This window comes from Petromyzon marinus, chromosome 10, assembly GCF_048934315.1.
Source record: "Petromyzon marinus isolate PM22_M1 ecotype Great Lakes invasive population chromosome 10, UKy_Petmar_22M1.pri1.0, whole genome shotgun sequence".
In the NCBI taxonomy this organism is placed as follows: Eukaryota; Metazoa; Chordata; class Hyperoartia; order Petromyzontiformes; family Petromyzontidae; genus Petromyzon; species Petromyzon marinus.
Window position 1 is genome coordinate 17,310,643 of NC_133676.1, and position 19,971 is coordinate 17,330,613.

The following is a 19,971-nucleotide window of genomic DNA, read 5'->3' on the forward strand; positions in this document are numbered from 1 at the left end:
ATACTGAAATGATAGATCATATTTACGTAATACTAAATAGTTGCTTTATTTAGATGTTTCGAACAATCACGTGCTAATTAAGGCCCAGCAATTTATTAATTAAGTGTTCATCAAGTTAAAATTTGACTTAACTTTCGTGACTGCAGGAATTCATATTCTTTGGATCTTTCACGTAGATAGAAATAATAAAATAAATTAAAATAAAAATAATAAAAATAATAAAATACAAAAACACTAATATAGAATGCCAATATGCTCACCAGCTTAAAAAGCAGGCTACAGTCTACATTATAGACTGGCAGTACATTCACCGAGGTTAAGAACTAGGCTACAGTCTACATTATAGACTGCCAGTACACTCACTCCGATTAAGAACCAGGCTCCAGTCTACATTAGTGTTTTTTTCATTTTTATTATTGATATTTTATTTTCATTCTCTTTATTTTAATTATAATTTTCCTATCTACGTGACTTTACCGAAAGAACCAACGAATATTCATCAAGTTATTCATCTTTTTTTGTCATTACCTGAGAAAGCATCGTTGAGGCTTCAACAGATTACGATTAAAGTGAGAATTGCCTGTAATTCGAAGGCAAATATCTTTTAAATAAATGTTGTCGGCGAGTGAAACGTGTTTCCCAAGAGAATGCAACACAGGCTGGAACACCAACTCCCCACAAACCAGAATGCCTTGCACTCGCTTGCCCACGAGAACACCGCTGAGTCTCAACATTCTTTTTCAGGGGGGTCCTGCCAAGTGTTTTGCAGGGGGCATGGTGCCATGTGCAATCACCATTGAGTCATTTGCAGGTAATTCTTTTCAGCACCGGGATGCTAGACCGATACGCCAGTAACTTTGGTTTGTTTTGGCCATCGGAGGAAACCAAAGCATCCAGAGAAAACCCATGCAACACAGGGGATGAACACAGAAACTCCACGCAAAAAGGCACCCGAGTCAGCATTCAAACCCAGGCGCTTCTTGCTGCGAGGCACGAGTGTTACCACAGCGCGAGCCTGCCACCCAAACTGGGCTACAGTACCCCCACGACTCTCACATATGGGGTCCGAGTGCATGTTTGCTGTACATATTCCCCCAGAGGGTCTGTTTCCAGGGCACACGCTAACAAACCCACAGGTGACTACCTGCTTGTGGAGGTTGCTAAGCAGCAGAGCGGGGCTGCAGGCGGACATCTCCACGCGACCGCCCCCCATTTCACCGGCGAGCGGCAAAGCGGCGGCGCCGGCGCCGGTACCGGGCAGCCTCCGGTGTGGTCTCGTCACGTCCTCTGGGGCTTGGAGGTCTCCGAGGACCACGGGACCCTGCAAGGAAATCGTGCGCTGAGCGCCGAGCGGCCGCCGTGGCTCGACGAAGCCACCGGCTCGTCGCGGCGGGTCACCCGACGCGGCGGGTCACCCGTCACGACGGGTCACCCGACGCGACGGGTCACCCGACGCGGCGGGTCACCCGTCGCGACGGGTCACCCGACGCGACGGGTCACCCGACGCGACAGGTCACCCGACGCGACGGGTCACCCGTCACGACGGGTCACCCGATGCGACGGGTCACCCGCCGCGCGTCCGTTCCGAACACAGTGGTGGCACTGTGTGCAGCGCGCCTCCGTGTTACGAAGGAAGGCGCCCGCGACCAAATCGCCCGGAATGCGCCCAATCTCGTCGGATGCCGGAATCCGCGCGGCGTTGAGGCTGGAGAGCGCATTAAGGGGGCGGCCACCATGGGCAAAAGGCCGTCGGTGGTATGGCAGGCGTGTGCATTCGTAGGACACCATGCTCCTACTGGACGTCTGTGAAAAAGAGCGTTATAGCTCATTGGATTCCTCCAGTATAAATATTTGATCTCAATCATTCCAATGCCCTGCTAGAGTCATGTAAAGCGACCCCCCCCCCAAGTGGCAGCTGTCCCCCTACGCAGCACCAGCCTATCAAGGGGCATTAGTCTGCCGGTAGGGGACAGACGTTGCCGCGGTTATTCTTTTCTAAGTGACCCATAACTGATAAAATTTAGCAAATTTCATGAGCGCCGTGCGGCGCGTCTCCGACACATACACACGCACACACACACACTTACCTTGCCGATGCGGATCTGGCGGTAGAGCTCGTTGTGCTGCCGGATGCGGTACTCCAGGTCGGACACCTGCGCCGTGAGCCACGTCCAACGGCTCGCCACCATCGCGCGCTCCCGCGCCCACAGCCACGCGGTGCTCCGCCGCCTGCGACAGAGGGAGCCGCTCAGTGGCCTGGCCCGCACCATGGCGCCCCACCGCTCCGTGGCGCCCCACCGCTCCGTGCGTTGCGACCGCACGACACTGACCAGACCCCAGCATCGCCGTCGTCGTAAATACAACATTATCAAGCCGCGAGTTGTTTTCAGAGGCTATGGTGTGCAGTAGTCGGCTTTTAAATAGGACTTTCTTAACGTGTTATTTTTAGATGTTTTCCAGAAATTTGCTACGCGATTTTATTTTGCCTACAATTTCACTTTTATTGTTCATGCCTGTAAAGCACTACGTATTGCATTTTTTTGCACGAATAGTGCTATAGAAATAAAGTTTGATTGTTCATTCAATCAATGTTTTATTTGTTACAGTGAGGGAAGAAAGTATTTGATCCCCTACTGATTTTGTACGTTTGCTCACTAACAAAGAAATGAGCAGTCTATAATTTTAATGGTAGGTTTATTTGAACAGTGAGAGACAAATATACCTACCATTAAAATTATAGACTGATCATTTCTTTGTGAGTAGGCAAACGTACAAAATCAGCAGGGGATCAAATACTTTTTTCCCTCACTGTACGTGGAAAATCCCAGTGTCGCCAGCCACCCAGCTAGTTCGCAAGGGACATCCGTGGTGCTGTCAGCACGGGAACAAGGACCGTGACATCGGAGTGATCCGAACGGGGGAACAGGCAACGACATAACAGAACGTGGTAGACGTTCAGACGAAAAGAACCATTACAATGTGAACAAACTAACCAGGCATATTGCACCAGGTAATGATTGGGAGTGGTGGTGGTATTTGGGGCGACTCAAAAGGTGCACATTTTGGGGAATGAGACGAGGAAATGAAAACCAAATAAACAATTTACTTTTCTTGAGAACTCGTAACGTAAACAGTCGTTTTATTTTCAGATGGCCCTCAACAGCCACTGTGTTATATAAACAACGTCTCGGTGAGGATGGTGGTGGTGGTGATGACATCATATAGGGCAAACACTCTGACACAGTCCACTTACATGTTTGTGAACATATTAAATAATTTAAATATTGGTTTTGAAGCCTTTAATTTTTTTCACAATTCCATTATTTCCAAAAGATCTCTTGCATCACCACGCAATCAGCTGAAGCCATGTGCTTCCTTGTTATCAGTTTTTAATACACTAAGCAAATGCACAGCAAAATAAAAAAAAAGTTCTAGTTTGGAGAGTAGCCAACATGGTAAGAAGACATATTGCTTGATCTGTGAAACAACATAAAAAATATACTTTTGCCAGTATACAAATTTTCACCAGAGACAGTGCGAGTTGATTGTGCAGATCTCACACATTCTGCCAGGGAATCGGTAATCTGCACCAATGCCGCTGGACATTTTACATCACTGAAATCTAAGGAATACGTTCTTAAATTTGTAAAACAAAATTACCGTAAAATAAATCATTCACCTATGCAACAACCTCATAATCAGCGCAAAGTTTAACAAAACAGCAAACTATCGCGATAAAGATGTTGCTTAAATATGCGGTGAAGCTGATCAACGTGAACAAAGCAGGGAAAAAGCTAAAGTTTTTGTGAACTTTATTTTCAATAAAATGGTACAGATAACAAGAACATGATTTTGGGTGGCAGCAGAGGGGTGGTTGTGGATCGTTGCGTCGACAGCGGTGGACACAACCTCACTGGGGATGCAACCTCACTGGGGGGACACAACCTCACTGGGGGGGACAGCCCCCCCCCCTCACCCCCCTTAGAAATCACATGAGAGCCCTTCATTTATTTAATCCCAAAACTTCAATTCACAGCCGTATAATTATAATGATTGTTCACCAGCCATCCTGTGCACGGGCCTACGAGGTCCGCAGCACGAACCGTGTTGGTTGTGCGGCGTGACACCCCAACGTTGCGATGCCGTCAAAACGTCGCATCAAGCGGAGTCGCCCCCTGCTGGCCCTTCAGCCACAGCGGCCTCGCTGCCACACCAACGGGAAGAGGTGGTGACGACGACAATATTTGTCGATGTTGATTTGTTTTTATTTGCCTGTTGGTCAACGATGACTGCGAGTGGACGAAGTTCACCGAGAAAATGTTACGCGATTCGTAATGGCAGCGAACTTGGGAAGAACACAAATGCCAAATGTCTGTACGTGGATATGAAAAGATTTACCGCGTTCAATAATTGGCTGACCTGATACATTTTAATAAGAAAAGCGTGTCTGACTAAACGCTTTACACTGATTTAGTCGACTGGACCAAGAGTGGGCTACGTGAAATCTCCCGGCTATGACGCGGCTAAATCTCCACAGGTTGCCGTCGACTCAACTGGGACGATGAAACATGCTGACCGAATTGACACGAAGCTCAACAGTCCCTTTTGCCTCTGCTTTCAACAACGAATGTACTGTCGCGGGAAATTATAGTGTCGCTCGTACGACACTCGCTTCCACATCGGTTCAGTAACAGAGCTATATTCGGATCTGTTAACGACAGGAAGAGGCTTCAACATAAGCCACCAAATCCCAAACGGGTACACACTTCCAGTGGTAAGTCAGACGTTCAAATATTCAATGTCCTTCATATAACGACAGCCACTTGGACATTTTGGACCTCGTCTCTCATGAAACGAACTCAATGATCCCCAAAGGTATTGAGCGCACAGTCTTGGCAACACAGTACAGTACTGCTGGGCAGTAAAAATAAAAGTCCACTGCTTCTAAATATATCACTTCCACTAACCTGGAGTGCTGCCTTCGTTATTGCAAATAGCCAACTGTATTTTGATTCCAAACGGACTTGGATATGCTGCTGCACAACTTACTGGAATTAAAACGAGTCCATTTAATAGCGACACTTATATTAGCCATTACATTTGGCAATAGGCAGGCTTGCACAATTATTCACAAACATATATTTAGAAAGCCCTTTAAATTAAAGGCCATGCATGAAGAACCGCGACGTGTTTATGAACGCAAGTGCACATGCGGCTAACAAAGAGTCTTTAACGAATGAGAAAGGTTGTGAAAGTTACCAAACTTTTTTACTGTTCGTTATAAATTAACTGCCGAAAATAAAAAAGAATAATAAAGTTGGACAGATAGTTACCGTTCTCAGTGGAAATACATTAAAAGACGCTGCTCACAACATTTCCAGTGCGCCTTTTTTATGAACAGTGTAGGGCACAACGTGATGAGAAGTACTATTTTTAAATCCGCATTCTAACAAATACCTGGAGTACTGTGCCACATGCATCCCAATTAAATGGCGCTGCCACCCGTGTAAGGCTACGTTTCCACGGCAATTCGACTTTATACCAATCCCACGCTGAGCCATTGCAACGTCAGTCCGCATTAGTTTACGCTGTACTATCCCAAAGTTAGTTTATTTTTTTACAAGTACAAAATTTTCCACCGTGGCTTCCCCACCCCCAACTCCCCCGTGCCCCCCCAAACACAGCTCTGAAGTTTATCGTCAGTACAAGAGGCTCCAAATGAAATGGCCGTGTTACCGTGTTTCTGCGTTGACCCTGTGACTTCATAACTGTCTGAGGGTGGTACGGCAAAAATCGTGAAGCTCCCTGAGGAAGGCAAGTCGAGCGGTCCCAGTTTAAGTGTGCCGCATGGCCCACTTGAGCCGCTGGGGTCTAGTACGGACGGACGGCTGCTGATATTCTGACCTGCTGGACATCTGTGAAAAAGAGCTTTATAGCTCATCGGATTCCTCCAGTATAAATGCATATGCTTACATGAAGGTGTTTACGATTCTGTTTATGAATTCCCTGCTTGTCCATCTTATCAGAAAACACATTTTTCTCAAGGGTCTGCCGTCTATCAAAATTATTCCTGGACACTGTTCTAGCTATATTATTGGTTCTTTCAGTAAAGACACGTAAATAAAATAAAACAATAAAAAAGGTAATAAAAACATTTTAAATAAAAAATCAAATAACAAATTTAAATTGCAAATAATAAAAGCAAAAAACCCACAATAAAAATCAAAAAGTAAAATACATTTTAAATAAAAAAAATAATAATACATTGGAAATAATAAAAGCAAAAAACCCACGACGTTTCGATCGCAACACAAGCGGTCTTCATCAGGCGGAGATAAGACCACTTGTGTTGCGGTCAAAATGTTGTGAGTTTTTTGCTTTTACTATTTCCAATTTTTTATTTTATTTAACTATTTTTATTTTATATTTTTATTGTGGGCTTATTGCTTTAATAATTTTCAATTTAATATTTTATTTGATACATTTTGTAATATTTGTATTTTATTTATTTTTATTTACGTGACTTTACCGAAAGAACCAAGAATATGAATTCCTGCAGTCACGAAAGTTTTAAATCAGAACCTGTTCTAGCTGTTATCAATCCACAGTGACATTGAACCATCTCCAACGTTACTCTGATTTTCACGACTTGATTTCTGTTCTTTCATTCCCATTTAAAAATGTCCCATTGCCCTGTTCAAACATTTCGACCACCTTCTGCAGTCCCCCTCTTTAATACTGACCATTAGCACCGTCATTGTCCAAAGTTCTCTTGTAGAATTCCACCTGCCACTGAACGTCAGTCCAAAAACTGACATCTTGCCTACGCCTGCCTCTTCCACAAGCTGCATTCCAATCCATCACCACAAAGTGTCCAATCTCTCCCTCTGCATTATCAGTTCCTCCAGAAGACTGCACTTCACCTACCTCTTCCTGCCTGTAGTCTGAGATGGGCATGTGCACTTGAATACTGATGACAGGGAGTGACGTGGCACTCGGTCAGCCGCATGATTTACGGATGCCCTGGGGGAGGGTTCCTATGTGTGGCAGATGTCGGTTTCTCTGTGACGGGGAGCACAAGCTGAGCTTGGCGGTGGATTTTGACTTGAAATGTTAACCTAACAATGACCAAGAACCCTTCCCCTTGCCTGAGCCATGTAGCAACCTGCGCTCGGGAAGGTCTTCGTCTCGGATTCCCAATGTTCGAGAGAGACGAAGTAAAAAACCCACACTGATTCACACACGGCCACACGCTTTCAAACACAACTTCAGTCTCCTGTGACCGGGGCCCGAAGGGACCACGGGACTCATGGGTGGGAACGGACTGTGGCGTGGGATTCAGCTCAATGCCAGGAGTGAGAGAATGTGCTTGCCCGTCTGTATTATGACGAGAAGTTATTCGAAGATTAACAATGATTTAATAGGGAGATAATGTCAAGTACAGAAGACTCTCGTGACTTCTGCAAAAATCACAGGGAAAATGAAAAGGCGAGCGCAATGTATTATGAATATCAAATAAGAAAATAAAGCTTCCACAGTGCCTTTCATATAAAATCATCAAAAGTGCTTTATGACATCAACAAAACATACAACTATGACGAACAGTGTAAACAGGAAACATGCCAATTAAACGTTGAACTGCTCAAACACAACCTGTACCAATCAAAGAAATGCAGAATTAATCAAATAGGTTACTATACATTATTTAAAACGCCAATGAACACAAAGTTCCGAATCGACTTGAGTGAGTTCTATATTTTACAGCTACATTAAGTCCACTCCTAGTGTTGCAAACCACACACACACACGAGCCTTTAGAACACTACAGCTCTGCTTCTGCAACTAAGCATACATTGTTGGCCAAAGCATTCAGAAACAGCATTTAAAAAAACACTCAATCCAATCCATTATCAGTATTTAACCTTGTATCATGCACCAAGCACTTGATAAATATATGACAGCTATAACGTTGGTATAAGGCACTACCTTGAGATTTTATCCTTGAGTGAATCCAAATGCACACCAGCATCAACATAGGAAACCCTTTTCAATGCCATCATCGTCTGAGATAGCGGATTGTTGAGATAAGGACATACCTAGCCATTTCAAAACGTTAAACCACCGTTTAAAACGTATAAACTGAACACATTCTTCAATAACGCTGTGTTGAGTTTGTTGTTGTTGTTCTGTGCTTATGCACCGTGGCTTGTGCAACACCACCACCACACAATTTGTTTGAACCTAGCCTTCCTGAAGTTAAGAGAAAGTGAAATGGTATGACAATATAAAAAAGGGCAAGTGCCCAATGATCACAGTACACTTTCAGTACTTTTAAAGACACTGCATCAGAGTGGGTCTGCATGCTGGTGCATCGGCACCCGACTGCAGGCACCGTTTACCTGACCAACAAGTCACGGCAACCCAATTGTAGATGGATTCTAGTGTTCTTAGGTCTCGGCTTGTTTTCTTTATCCAATTTGAACAAAGGTACAAAATGGAAAAAAGCATTAAAAGTGTTTGCAAAATCTAAAACCATTTCGCTTTTCCATCGTTCAGTCTTAACTTGCACTTGTATTTCAATAAACTTAAGAAAACACGCAATAAGTGCCTAGCCATGCTTCACGATTTAGTAAATGGCTATATAGTATTGTACCCGATATGTACCGTCAACCCAGACACTACATCTAACCCTTTGCTTCGTTCCCTGTTGATGTGTATTCGGAGGACTGGGGCCAGGGTACATTACATACGGCAATCACCCTTACATCATAATTTAGGTTGAAGGTAATATTTTATGACAGTTCCGATATTGAGGATCATGAAGCTGTGGGAAATCTTACCAGTCGTCAGTACCACTCGTAAGATTATCGTAAAATTGTGCCCGAGAGGTTACAGCTGCATGCCTCCAAACGTGCCATATACTTAGGCCACTCATTTAATTTTGTATGGCGGCTTGGAATTTGACCGCAACAGTGTTAGCTCAGCACCCAACGCCATAACATTTGCTTCATAAGACACAAGGCTACCTCCTCCACGTTGAACATGACTTGCAACCAATATATTCTGCCCATATACTCGTGATCAGCCAAACTTGAGACTGTTACCCTCGGGCAAAAGAATTCCAGATTCCATTTGGCTACATTTCAACAACAACAACAAAAAACCTCCCACTGCACAAGCAATTTATGCACCGAGGATGCAAAGAAACACTGTGTACAGCATTCGTGTCCTGTTCTCCATCAACCTATAACCGTTGCGCAAATTTTACATGAGACGAAACAGTCCATGTGGTTGCTTTGCTACCTCTTCGGCTCTCTTAGTCCCGCGTGGCATTTTGCTTTACAACTGCAAAATGTATTGGGATGATGCACAGATGTTGATGCCACACCAACTTAAACTAGCATGCACACACTAATCTGATAATACACAGGGACAACGTGATTGCTTTGTGTGTGGCTATGGTTGTCTTTTTGTGAACATTTTTGGGAGCGGCAGTTTCGTTGGCAAGTGCACTGTGCTATAAGGTGTATTTTTTTTATCAATATGTGAGACTGACCTAAACCTCTTATGAAATGTAAAACGAAGGCTGAAAGAGAGATATTTTCGGTTGGCCTGGTTCTCTCTCAGGACACATCTAGAAGGCCGAGGCTTGATGGACATCTAAAGTAATTTGCACGTTGTGTACACACACCTACACAAGAACCATTCCAGCTCAATGCATTGCAAAAGCAATCTCAAAAGCACCTTGCTAAATTACATCTTCTTTATGCGCGTGCCATGTAACTAGAAGAGCCAATCTTGTAAAGTGTTTGTAGTTTGGGTTTATGTAATATTGTATTTCCCAGCAAATTCATTGTATTCCTTGTTTTAGTAAATTATTCAATTCCTGAATGGGAGCAACACTTTAACTTTACGTAAGTGCACATATTATTTTCATATTAAGATATGAATGTATAAATATAACATTTCCAACTTTTGAGTGTGGAATAAACCGACTGGAGCATACAGCAATCTGCCACTGAATATCAGCATCTTTATTTAGACTGCAGGAGAAATCTGATGAACTATGAAGCTCTTTTTCAAATGCCCAGTAAATCATCTGAGGCGCCCCCCGTCGTTCCTGCAGGTTTCTGCAATCAGGCACTTCTTGATTTGGTCTTTTCACAGCCATGATCAATTCACTGCTGGATGAAGACCTCCCCAAGTCGCCTCCATTTTTAATGGTCACCTGCTCTTGAGCTGCTCATCGAGTCCATCTCTGCAGTCTCTTCGTGGGTACATTTCCCTCCTCTGACTGCCACTCATTAATCTGCGGATACGTTTGGGCACACGTGTTCCCCTCCGTCTCTTCCTGTGATCCCAAGTGTGCATCAACCATCGGTCAGTCACAAATGTACAGTGAGGGGAAAAAAGTATTCGATCCCCTGCTGATTTTGTACGTCTTCCCACTGACAAAGAAATGATCAGTATATAATTTTAATGGAAGGTTTATTTGAACATTGAGAGACAGAATAACAAGAAAATCCAGAAAAACGCATGTCGAAAATGTTATTAATTGATTTGCATTTTAATGAGGGAAATAAGCATTTGACCCCCTCTCAATCAGAAAGATGTCTGGCTCCCAGGTGTCTTTTATACAGGTAATAAGCTGAGATTAGGAGCACACTCTTAAAGGGAGTGCTCCTAATCTCAGCTTGTTACCTGTATAAAAGACACCTGTCCACAGAAGCAATTAATCAGATTCCAAACTCTCCACCATGGCCAAGACCAAAGAGCTCTCCAAGGATGTCAGGGACAAGATTGTAGACCTACACAAGGCTGGAATGGGCTACAAGACCATTGCCAAGCAGCTTGGTGAGAAGGTGACAACAGTTGGTGCGATTATTCGCAAATGGAAGAAACACAAAAGAACTGTCAATCTCCCTCGGCCTGGGGCTCCATGCAAGATCTCACCTCGTGGAGTTGCAATGATCATGAGAATGGTGAGGAATCAGCCCAGAACTACACGGGAGGATCTTGTCAATGATTTCAAGGCAGCTGGGACCAGTCACCAAGAAAACAATTGGTAACACACTACGCCGTGAAGGACTGAAATCCTGCAGCGCCCGCAAGGTCCTCCTGCTCAAGAAAGCACATATACATGCCCGTCTGAAGTTTGCCAATTAACATCTGAATGATCCGGAGGACAACTGGGTGAAAGTGTTGTGGTCAGATGAGACCAAAATGGAGCTCTTTGGCATCAACTCAACTCGCCGTGTTTGGAGGAGAAGGAATGCTGCCTATGACCCCAAGAACACCATCCCCACCGTCAAACATGGAGGTGGAAACATTATGCTTTGGAGGTGGAAACATTATGCTTTGGGGGTGTTTTTCTGCTAAGGGGACAGGACAACTTCACCGCATCAAAGGAACAATGGACGGGGCCATGTACCGTCAAATCTTGGGTGAGAACCTCCTTCCCTCAGCCCTGCTGATTTTGTACGTTTGCCCACTGACAAAGAAATGATCAGTCTATAATTTTAATGGTAGGTTTATTTGAACAGTGAGAGACAGAATAACAACAAAAAAATCCAGAAAAACGCATGTCAAAAATGTTATAAATTGATTTGCATTTTAATTAGGGAAATAAGTATTTGACCCCTCTGCAAAACATGACTTAGTACTTGGTGGCAAAACCCTTGTTGGCAATCACAGAGGTCAGACGTCTCTTGTAGTTGGCCACCAGGTTTGCACACATCTCAGGAGGGATTTTGTCCCACTCCTCTTTGCAGATCTTCTCCAAGTCATTAAGGTTTCGAGGCTGACGTTTGGCAACTCGAACCTTCAGCTCCCTCCACAGATTTTCTATGGGATTAAGGTCTGAAGACTGGCTAGGCCACTCCAGGACCTTAATGTGCTTCTTCTTGAGCCACTCCTTTGTTGCCTTGGCCGTGTGTTTTGGGTTATTGTCATGCTGGAATACCCATCCACGACCCATTTTCAATGCCCTGGCTGAGGGAAGGAGGTTCTCATCCAAGATTTGACAGTACGTGGCCCCATCCATCGTCCCTTTGATGCGGTGAAGTTGTCCTGTCCCCTTAGCAGAAAAACACCCCCAAAGCATAATGTTTCCACCTCCATGTTTGACGGTGGGGATGGTGTTCTTGGGGTCATAGGCAGCATTCCTCCTCCTCCAAACACAGCGAGTTGAGTTGATGCCAAAGAGCTCCATTTTGGTCTAATCTGACCACAACACTTTCCCCCAGTTGTCCTCTGAATCATTCAGATGTTCATTGGCAAACTTCAGACGGGCATGTATATGTGCTTTCTTGAGCAGGGGGACCTTGCGGGCGCTGCAGGATTTCAGTCCTTCACGGCGTAGTGTGTTACTAATTGTTTTCTTGGTGACTATGGTCCCAACTGCCTTGAGATCATTGACAAGATCCTCCCGTGTAGTTCTGGGCTGATTCCTCACCGTTCTCATGATCATTGCAACTCCACGAGGCGAGATCTTGCATGGAGCCCCAGGCCGAGAGAGATTGACAGTTCTTTTGTGTTTCTTCCATTTGCGAATAATCGCACCAACTGTTGTCACCTTCTCACCAAGCTGCTTGGCAATGGTCTTGTAGTCCATTCCAGCCTTGTGTAGGTCTACAATCTTGTCCCTGACATCCTTGGAGAGCTCTTTGGTCTTGGCCATGATGGAGAGTTTGGAATTTGATTGATTGATTGCTTCTGTGGACGTGTCTTTTATACAGGTAACAAGCTGAGATTAGGAGTACTCCCTTTAAGAGTGTGCTCCTAATCTCAGCTCGTTACCTGTATAAAAGACACCTGGGAGCCAGAAATCTGATTGAGAGGGGGTCAAATACTTATTTCCCTCATTAAAATGCAAATCAATTTATAACATTTTTGACATACATTTTTCTGGATTTATTTATTGTTATTCCGTCTCTCACTGTTCCAACAAACCTACCATTAAAATTATAGACTGATAATTTCTTTGTCAGTGGGCAAACGTACAATCAGCAGGGGATGAAATACTTTTTTCCCTCACTGTAAGCCAAGTGATCGGTGCACTAAACCTGGACTCGACACAGAAACTGTTATCAATCTGGCAACTGATATGTCAAAACAGCACTCACGATTTTTTCCATAACGCAATTTATATTAACCGTTTGAAGCAATGTTTTATACAAATCACGCCAACTACATTTGATTCTTTTTTTGACATTTAATAACGAATCACAATGTAGCCCTCACGACTCCATGGGGACACAGCGAGGATGAGTTACAACTTTCGATCTAATGCATTATTAAAATATTAATAAATAGGTCTCTTAAAATACCAGAAATTCCAAGCGAAATATAAGTCATGAGATTTTCTCTTCCACAACAGTTGTCAATGAGCCTTGAAATGGTAAAATTGTTTAAAACACATTACCACGTTACTAATTAGTTTTGTCAATTACTTGAATAGGGTCACGTGGGAAGCATTGGAATCCAACATTTGACTCATAATGATCATGTTTTGATCTGGTTGTGAAATGTCGTGGGATAAGTCTAGCGTTAAGGTCGAGCCAGTAGGTAGGTATATGATCGTTAATAAACTGCTTTATTTACGGTCACAAATTATATTTTCCACATTTGGTAGCGTTTGCTTATGATGAAAGCAACAAGTTAGCCGACACATTAAGAAATTTGAACATGAAATCGCTTTAGTATTGCTGCATACACACATAATTACGCGTAATAATATTTAAAGTATAATGGAACTGCATGCCTAAAAAAGTTACAAAGTGCAGGGTGATTGACATAAGACTATTGCATGTATTCAAACCTTTAGACCAAAACTATGTTGTGTTAAAATAATCACTGTAAACGTGGCATGCACTGGTGACCCATATATTAACCAAGAGGGAATTTCATTAACACGTGGTTAAAAAGTGATATCTTGTACGCATTTCAAAAACAACTATCGTGACAATTTGTATTCATCACGGTTTTATTTCACCATACAAAAATGATCAACACAAGTAGATGGACTGTATTGAATGGCATTACCAAACTAACAGAGTTAATGATGTAATGACTCAGATTAAAACGGATTCTTCCCCTCAACATGCATGCATGTAATAGTATGCATAACAATAGGTTATGACTCATAGGTACATATCATCTTGGACTTCGACAGTCCAACTATCCGTATCACGAGAGCATAAATGCTCCACAATGGCAAAAAAAAAGAATTGATTTAGGAATCAAAGTGTGGCCCCGAATCGTGGCAACTCATAGTCTTCTTGGTTCTTTCGGTAAAGTCACGTAGAAGGGAAACAATAAAATAATAAAAATATAAAACAATAAAACATTTTTATTATTTTATTGTTTCCCTTCTACGTGACTTTACCGAAAGAACCAAGAATATTAATCCCTGCAGTCACGAAAGCTTTAAATCAAAATTTAATTCATAGTCTCTTGGAGAAAAATGTTACATCCAAATTAGTTAACGCAGTGGCTCTCAGTGACCGTTCTGGGGTGCTGGGAGGGAACTGCACACATAATTAGGGGGTTCTGAATGGTGAAAGCTCAGCAATGGGGGGGGGGGGGGACTATGGGAATGCAGGGTCTATCTAGCACATACCCACGTTCACTGGTCTGCACATGCAGCTCTTGCTCATTGACAAGCATCAAGTTCCACTCGCTACGATGCCGTGAAAAAGGGAGAGTCCCTCGACCCAAGAGGGTCTTTTAGTCCCAAACTGAGTTGACATTAATTGAAACGTAAAAACTGCAACCTCGATGTTCCGAATATTTATCAAAACAGGAACATTATGTCAGAGTTTTTTTTTTTAAATGGAGCCATATCCCAACTCGGCACCCCAAGGCCCCACTGTGTCTCTATCGAGCTAACGCACTTCAAATCGAAACTTGTGGCTGCTCACGACCATGTGATACACATCATCCGAGATGTGACGTCAACGCTCATAGAATTGCACAACACGCCAGCCACAGCAGTGCTGGATTATCCGACTCGCAAAAGCAGCTACATATGCTACGGGCCCCACACTTTCAAGGGCCCCGCGCTAAATGCTTTCAAATGATCAATTCCGGTTCAGTGATTCTGCACTTGCTCTATTATTATAGTACTATACTGCCTTCAACTTTTATGAACGACTGGGTGTTTAAGGTTAGCGATTTGTCGTATAATCAGGCTGTATAGTAAATGAAAAAAACAAGTATTTTACTCTGCAAGTAAAACATTTACGTGTTTTAATGTTTTTTTTTATTTAGGGCCCCTTTATAACATATGCTACAGGCCCCGCACTAGCTTAGCCCGGCACTGTGCCACAGTACCCCCCAGTCTCTCCTCCTCCCCCCTCCCCACTCGCCTTCCTGATTCCTCTTCCTTCGTCCCCTCTCCCAATCTCCCATGTCTCACTTCCTTAATGGCCACCGCCACAATCTTCTTAAAAACTGCATTTAGCACAGCATGCAAAATAACCGGCACTACATAGCATTGTGACGAAATATTTACCCGGAATGCAACTGGGTTTTTATAAAGCCCTCTCTTTGGTCAAATACAACACATTAATGTTGTATCGTCAAATTACAAAGCACGATACTTCAATAAATTCCCAACAACCCTTATGTTGTACATACAAACCTATGCAAGGTAGAGTGGTGGTGCAGTGATGAGCAGATTGAGATAGAAACCCAGTCATCTGAGTTGTATTCCTGGCCACAGTTAACGTGAGTGATGAGGGATACCAGCCAAATCCTCTAAATGCACGTTTCTAAATTTGGAGAGAAGAACCGGAGGACCCGGATAAAAATCGGCACGGCCACAGGGAGAGAGACATGCAAACTCTAAATAAACAGGCATCAGGGTCGAGCTGGAACCCACGACCTCCTGTATACCAAGTGACGGAGTTAACATTTTGCCACCATGGCCCTAAACCGGTCTTGGGCCCTTTTGCCAGCGTGGTGAATGATGGTCAATTAACCTCCATGACCAATCAAGTGTCGGGAAGCCATCATCCAGCAGTGCATTAAGAAAGGGCTGTGAATATTTATTTTCTACCCAAGCAGTGTAACACCAGTTTGAGATGGGTATTAAGGAGAAACAAGTGTTGTCAATCTGTAGTAGCGGCCTACAGTGACTCGACTGCGACATGACTACCAGGCACGTACATAATGGTTCACTTCCTAAGACATTCCCAAAAAACAATCGCAAACTACAGCTGTGATTGTATTCCACCTCTTTTGTAGTGTTTCTCATTTTTATTGTTTGTACAATTAGAAAAAAAAACATAACATGAGCATAGAAATTGTATCAAATGTAAATACTGCAATGCATTCTTACATGCACAATCCGAAACACGCACCAAAATTTAAAAAAAAGTATCTATTGTATTGCGTCAGCACTTGCCTAATAACTGCTGTACGTGTATGTATGTTGAACTTCTTTCACACCGTACATAGCCAACCGTGCTTATCAATAGTAATCGAGTAATAGCTACTCTTCATATATATGATCATACTACATAGTCGTCGCTACGAGTGAATTCAGACTAAACATTGTAATCACCAGCTTTATTGTGGTCGATCACTCAGACCTTTTTGAAAATAGGCCCAAAGAGTCTGCGTTTTGAAGGCAGGAAACCACTGACAAGCCACACATCGCCACACACACCCACACCCAGACACCTACACACGCAGACAAAGACACCCACACCATCGTGCAGTGCTTTCCGATGCGCTTCTGCGGCTGTCTGCAATGATCTTCCTTCCGATATTAGGAAGCCACTGGAGCTATCCACTTAGATCTAGATTGGAAACTTATTTCTTTAAAACTGATTTTTGTGTTTAGTTTGCTGTCCTTCCCCTGCTCCTCCGATTAGCATGGTTGGCTACGTACGGTGGGAATTAAGTTCAACATACACGTACGTACATGATGCTGATGACATCATTGAGCTCTACTTGCTACGACTGAAGCCACTGCCCAGAGATATTTATAGCAGCTCAATACCCACAGCCGCAACACGACCTCAGGGCCTCAACACTGACCCACAGTCTCAACACTGACCCACAGCCTCTAACACTGACCCACAGTCTCAAGACTGAACCACAGCCGCAACACGAATTCAGGGCCTCAACACTGACCCAGTCTCAACACTGACCCACAGCCTCTAACACTAACCCACAGTCTCAACACTGACCCACACAGCCTCAACACTCACCCAGTCTCAACACTGACCCACAGTCTCAACACTGACCAACAGCCTCTAACACTGACCCACAGTCTCTACACTGAACCACAGCCGCATCACGAACTCAGGGCCTCAACACTGACCCAGTCTCAACACTGACCCACACAGCCTCAACACTGACACACAGCCTCTACATGGACCCACAGCCTCAACACTGACCCACAGCCTCAACACTGACACACAGCCTCAACACTGACACACAGCCTCAACACTGACACACAACCTCAACGCTGACACACAGCCTCTACACTGACACACAGCCTCAACACTGACACAGCCTCAACACTGACACAGCCTCAACACTGACACACAGCCTCAACACTGACCCACAGCCTCAACACTGACCCACAGCCTCAACACTGACCCACAGCCTCTACACTGACACAGCCTCAACACTGACAGTCTAAACACTGACACACAGCCTCAACACTGACCCACAGCCTCAACACTGAGACACAGCCTCAACACTGACACACAGCCTCTACATGGACCCACAGCCTCAACACTGACAGTCTAAACACTGACACACAGCCTCAACACTGACCCACAGCCTCAACACTGAGACACAGCCTCAACACTGACCCACAGCCTCAACACTGAGACACAGCCTCAACACTGACAGTCTCAACACTGACACACAGCCTCAACACTGACGCAGCCTCAACACTGACACACAGCCTCAACACTGACCCACAGCCTCAACACTGACAGTCTCAACACTGACACATAGCCTCTACACTGGCCCACAGCCTCAACACTGACACAGCCTCAACACTGACACAGCCTCAACACTGACCCACAGCCTCAACACTGACACACAGCCTCAACACTGACACACAGCCTCTACACTGACACATAGCCTCAACACTGACACAGCCTCAACACTGAACCACAGCCTCTACATGGACCCACAGCCTCAACACTGACAGTCTAAACACTGACACACAGCCTCAACACTGACCCACAGCCTCAACACTGAGACACAGCCTCAACACTGACCCACAGCCTCAACACTGAGACACAGCCTCAACACTGAGACACAGCCTCAACACTGACACACAGCCTCTACATGGACCCATAGCCTCAACACTGACACAGCCTCAACACTGACACACAGCCTCAACACTGACCCACAGCCTCAACACTGAGACACAGCCTCAACACTGACCCACAGCCTCAACACTGACAGTCTCAACACTGACACATAGCCTCAACACTGACACAGCCTCAACACTGAACCACAGCCTCTACATGGACCCACAGTCTCAACACTGACACACATCCTCAACACTGACCCACAGCCTCAACACTGACACACAGCCTCAACACTGACACACAGCCTCAACACTGACCCACAGCCTCAACACTGACCCACAGCCTCAACACTGACACACAGCCTCAACACTGACACACAGCCTCAACACTGACACACAGCCTCTACATGGACCCATAGCCTCAACACTGACACAGCCTCAACACTGACACATAGCCTCAACACTGACACACAGTCTCAACACTGACACAGCCTCAACACTGACACACAGCCTCAACACTGACACAAAGCCTCAACACTGACACAAAGCCTCAACACTGACACAAAGCCTCAACACTGACTGTTATTAGAAGCACCAGGCACTTTTACAAATCAAGTTTCATCACTTTATTGTAAAAACACATCTTAAAACTCCCAAATCAAACGTCGCAAAAAAAAGAGAAATATCTGAAAAAATATATAAAATTAAGCGCCATAAATGGTTGAAGCACCACAACATGGAAAATAATGTCAGGCAGCAATCGGAGCGGAATGGTGCGCACTCTGCCGAAGTCGTGACACTGCTTCACGGGCCGTCGAAATTCGGCTCCTTTAGTCTTGGAAGCGAGCAATGAAACCGAGGAGTCCCAATTTGTGCCTGATTTTGGCACAAAGTCTTTTTGACGTTTCCATTGAACCCCAAGAATCATACAACCACTTCAGTTTTGCCAATACTCACTAATTCCAATGAACACAATACATTCCAGCTGACTTTGTTCGGTTTAAATATTAGGGATGCAATGATGCATCGATTAAAATGTATTTATTACACTAACAATACATGAATCGTGCTGGTAAGAATGTATTAATCTCCATTGCTATATGTTGTTTATATTGTATCATGTCATCCACTCAGCAACTAAATACGAAAAAAAGTCCTCATTTTGTAGCTGCTCACCCCAAGCTATAAATGCCCTGAGAGTGGCATTGTCTTGGTACTGTTCGCCTTTTGACGTTGTCTGGTCGGACACTGGTGAGACTAGACCCTAAAGAAGGCCCTCTCTGGTGTAGACCAATCAGTTTCAAAGACAATGCCATATATTATATTTATCAGGGCATGTCTTGTTTGCATGTTCACTACAAGTACATATAGTTAATGCGAACTTGATTCCTTGGACAAGGTTTATATTTGGTGTTTGAACATCTGAACACCTATTTTAGTGCCAGAAAGGATAAAACCTAGTCTTATTTTTTCACAGCTTCCAAATGCACCACAGTGGAAACTAAGATCCCTCTTGAGTGGGGTTTTATTCAAGTTTAAATATTTCACTAATTATTTATCCTTAATTTCCCTCTCCTGTACATTCAGCCAAAGGCCCCATAGATTCGAGCATTCACAGCTATGCCCTTCAGGCTCGTGATTACGACAAGTAATTGGTATCAACAGAGTGAGTAAACGAGCCGTCACAC

The 19,971-nt window shown here is 44.1% G+C and overlaps 1 protein-coding gene across 2 annotated transcripts in view; it reads right to left on the reverse strand.

Moving 5' to 3' along the window:
* The window catches only part of LOC116940816 (KAT8 regulatory NSL complex subunit 1-like), a 47,305-nt gene that overhangs the window by 18,205 nt on the left and 9,129 nt on the right, over positions 1-19,971 (reverse strand). For both annotated transcript variants that reach the window (XM_032951040.2, XM_032951039.2), the window contains exons 2-3: positions 2,088-2,229; positions 1,145-1,321 (exon numbers count right to left, since the gene is read on the reverse strand). In XM_032951040.2, coding sequence (XP_032806931.2) covers positions 1,145-1,321; positions 2,088-2,229 — 319 coding nt within the window. The remainder of the gene's footprint in view (positions 1-1,144; positions 1,322-2,087; positions 2,230-19,971) is intronic.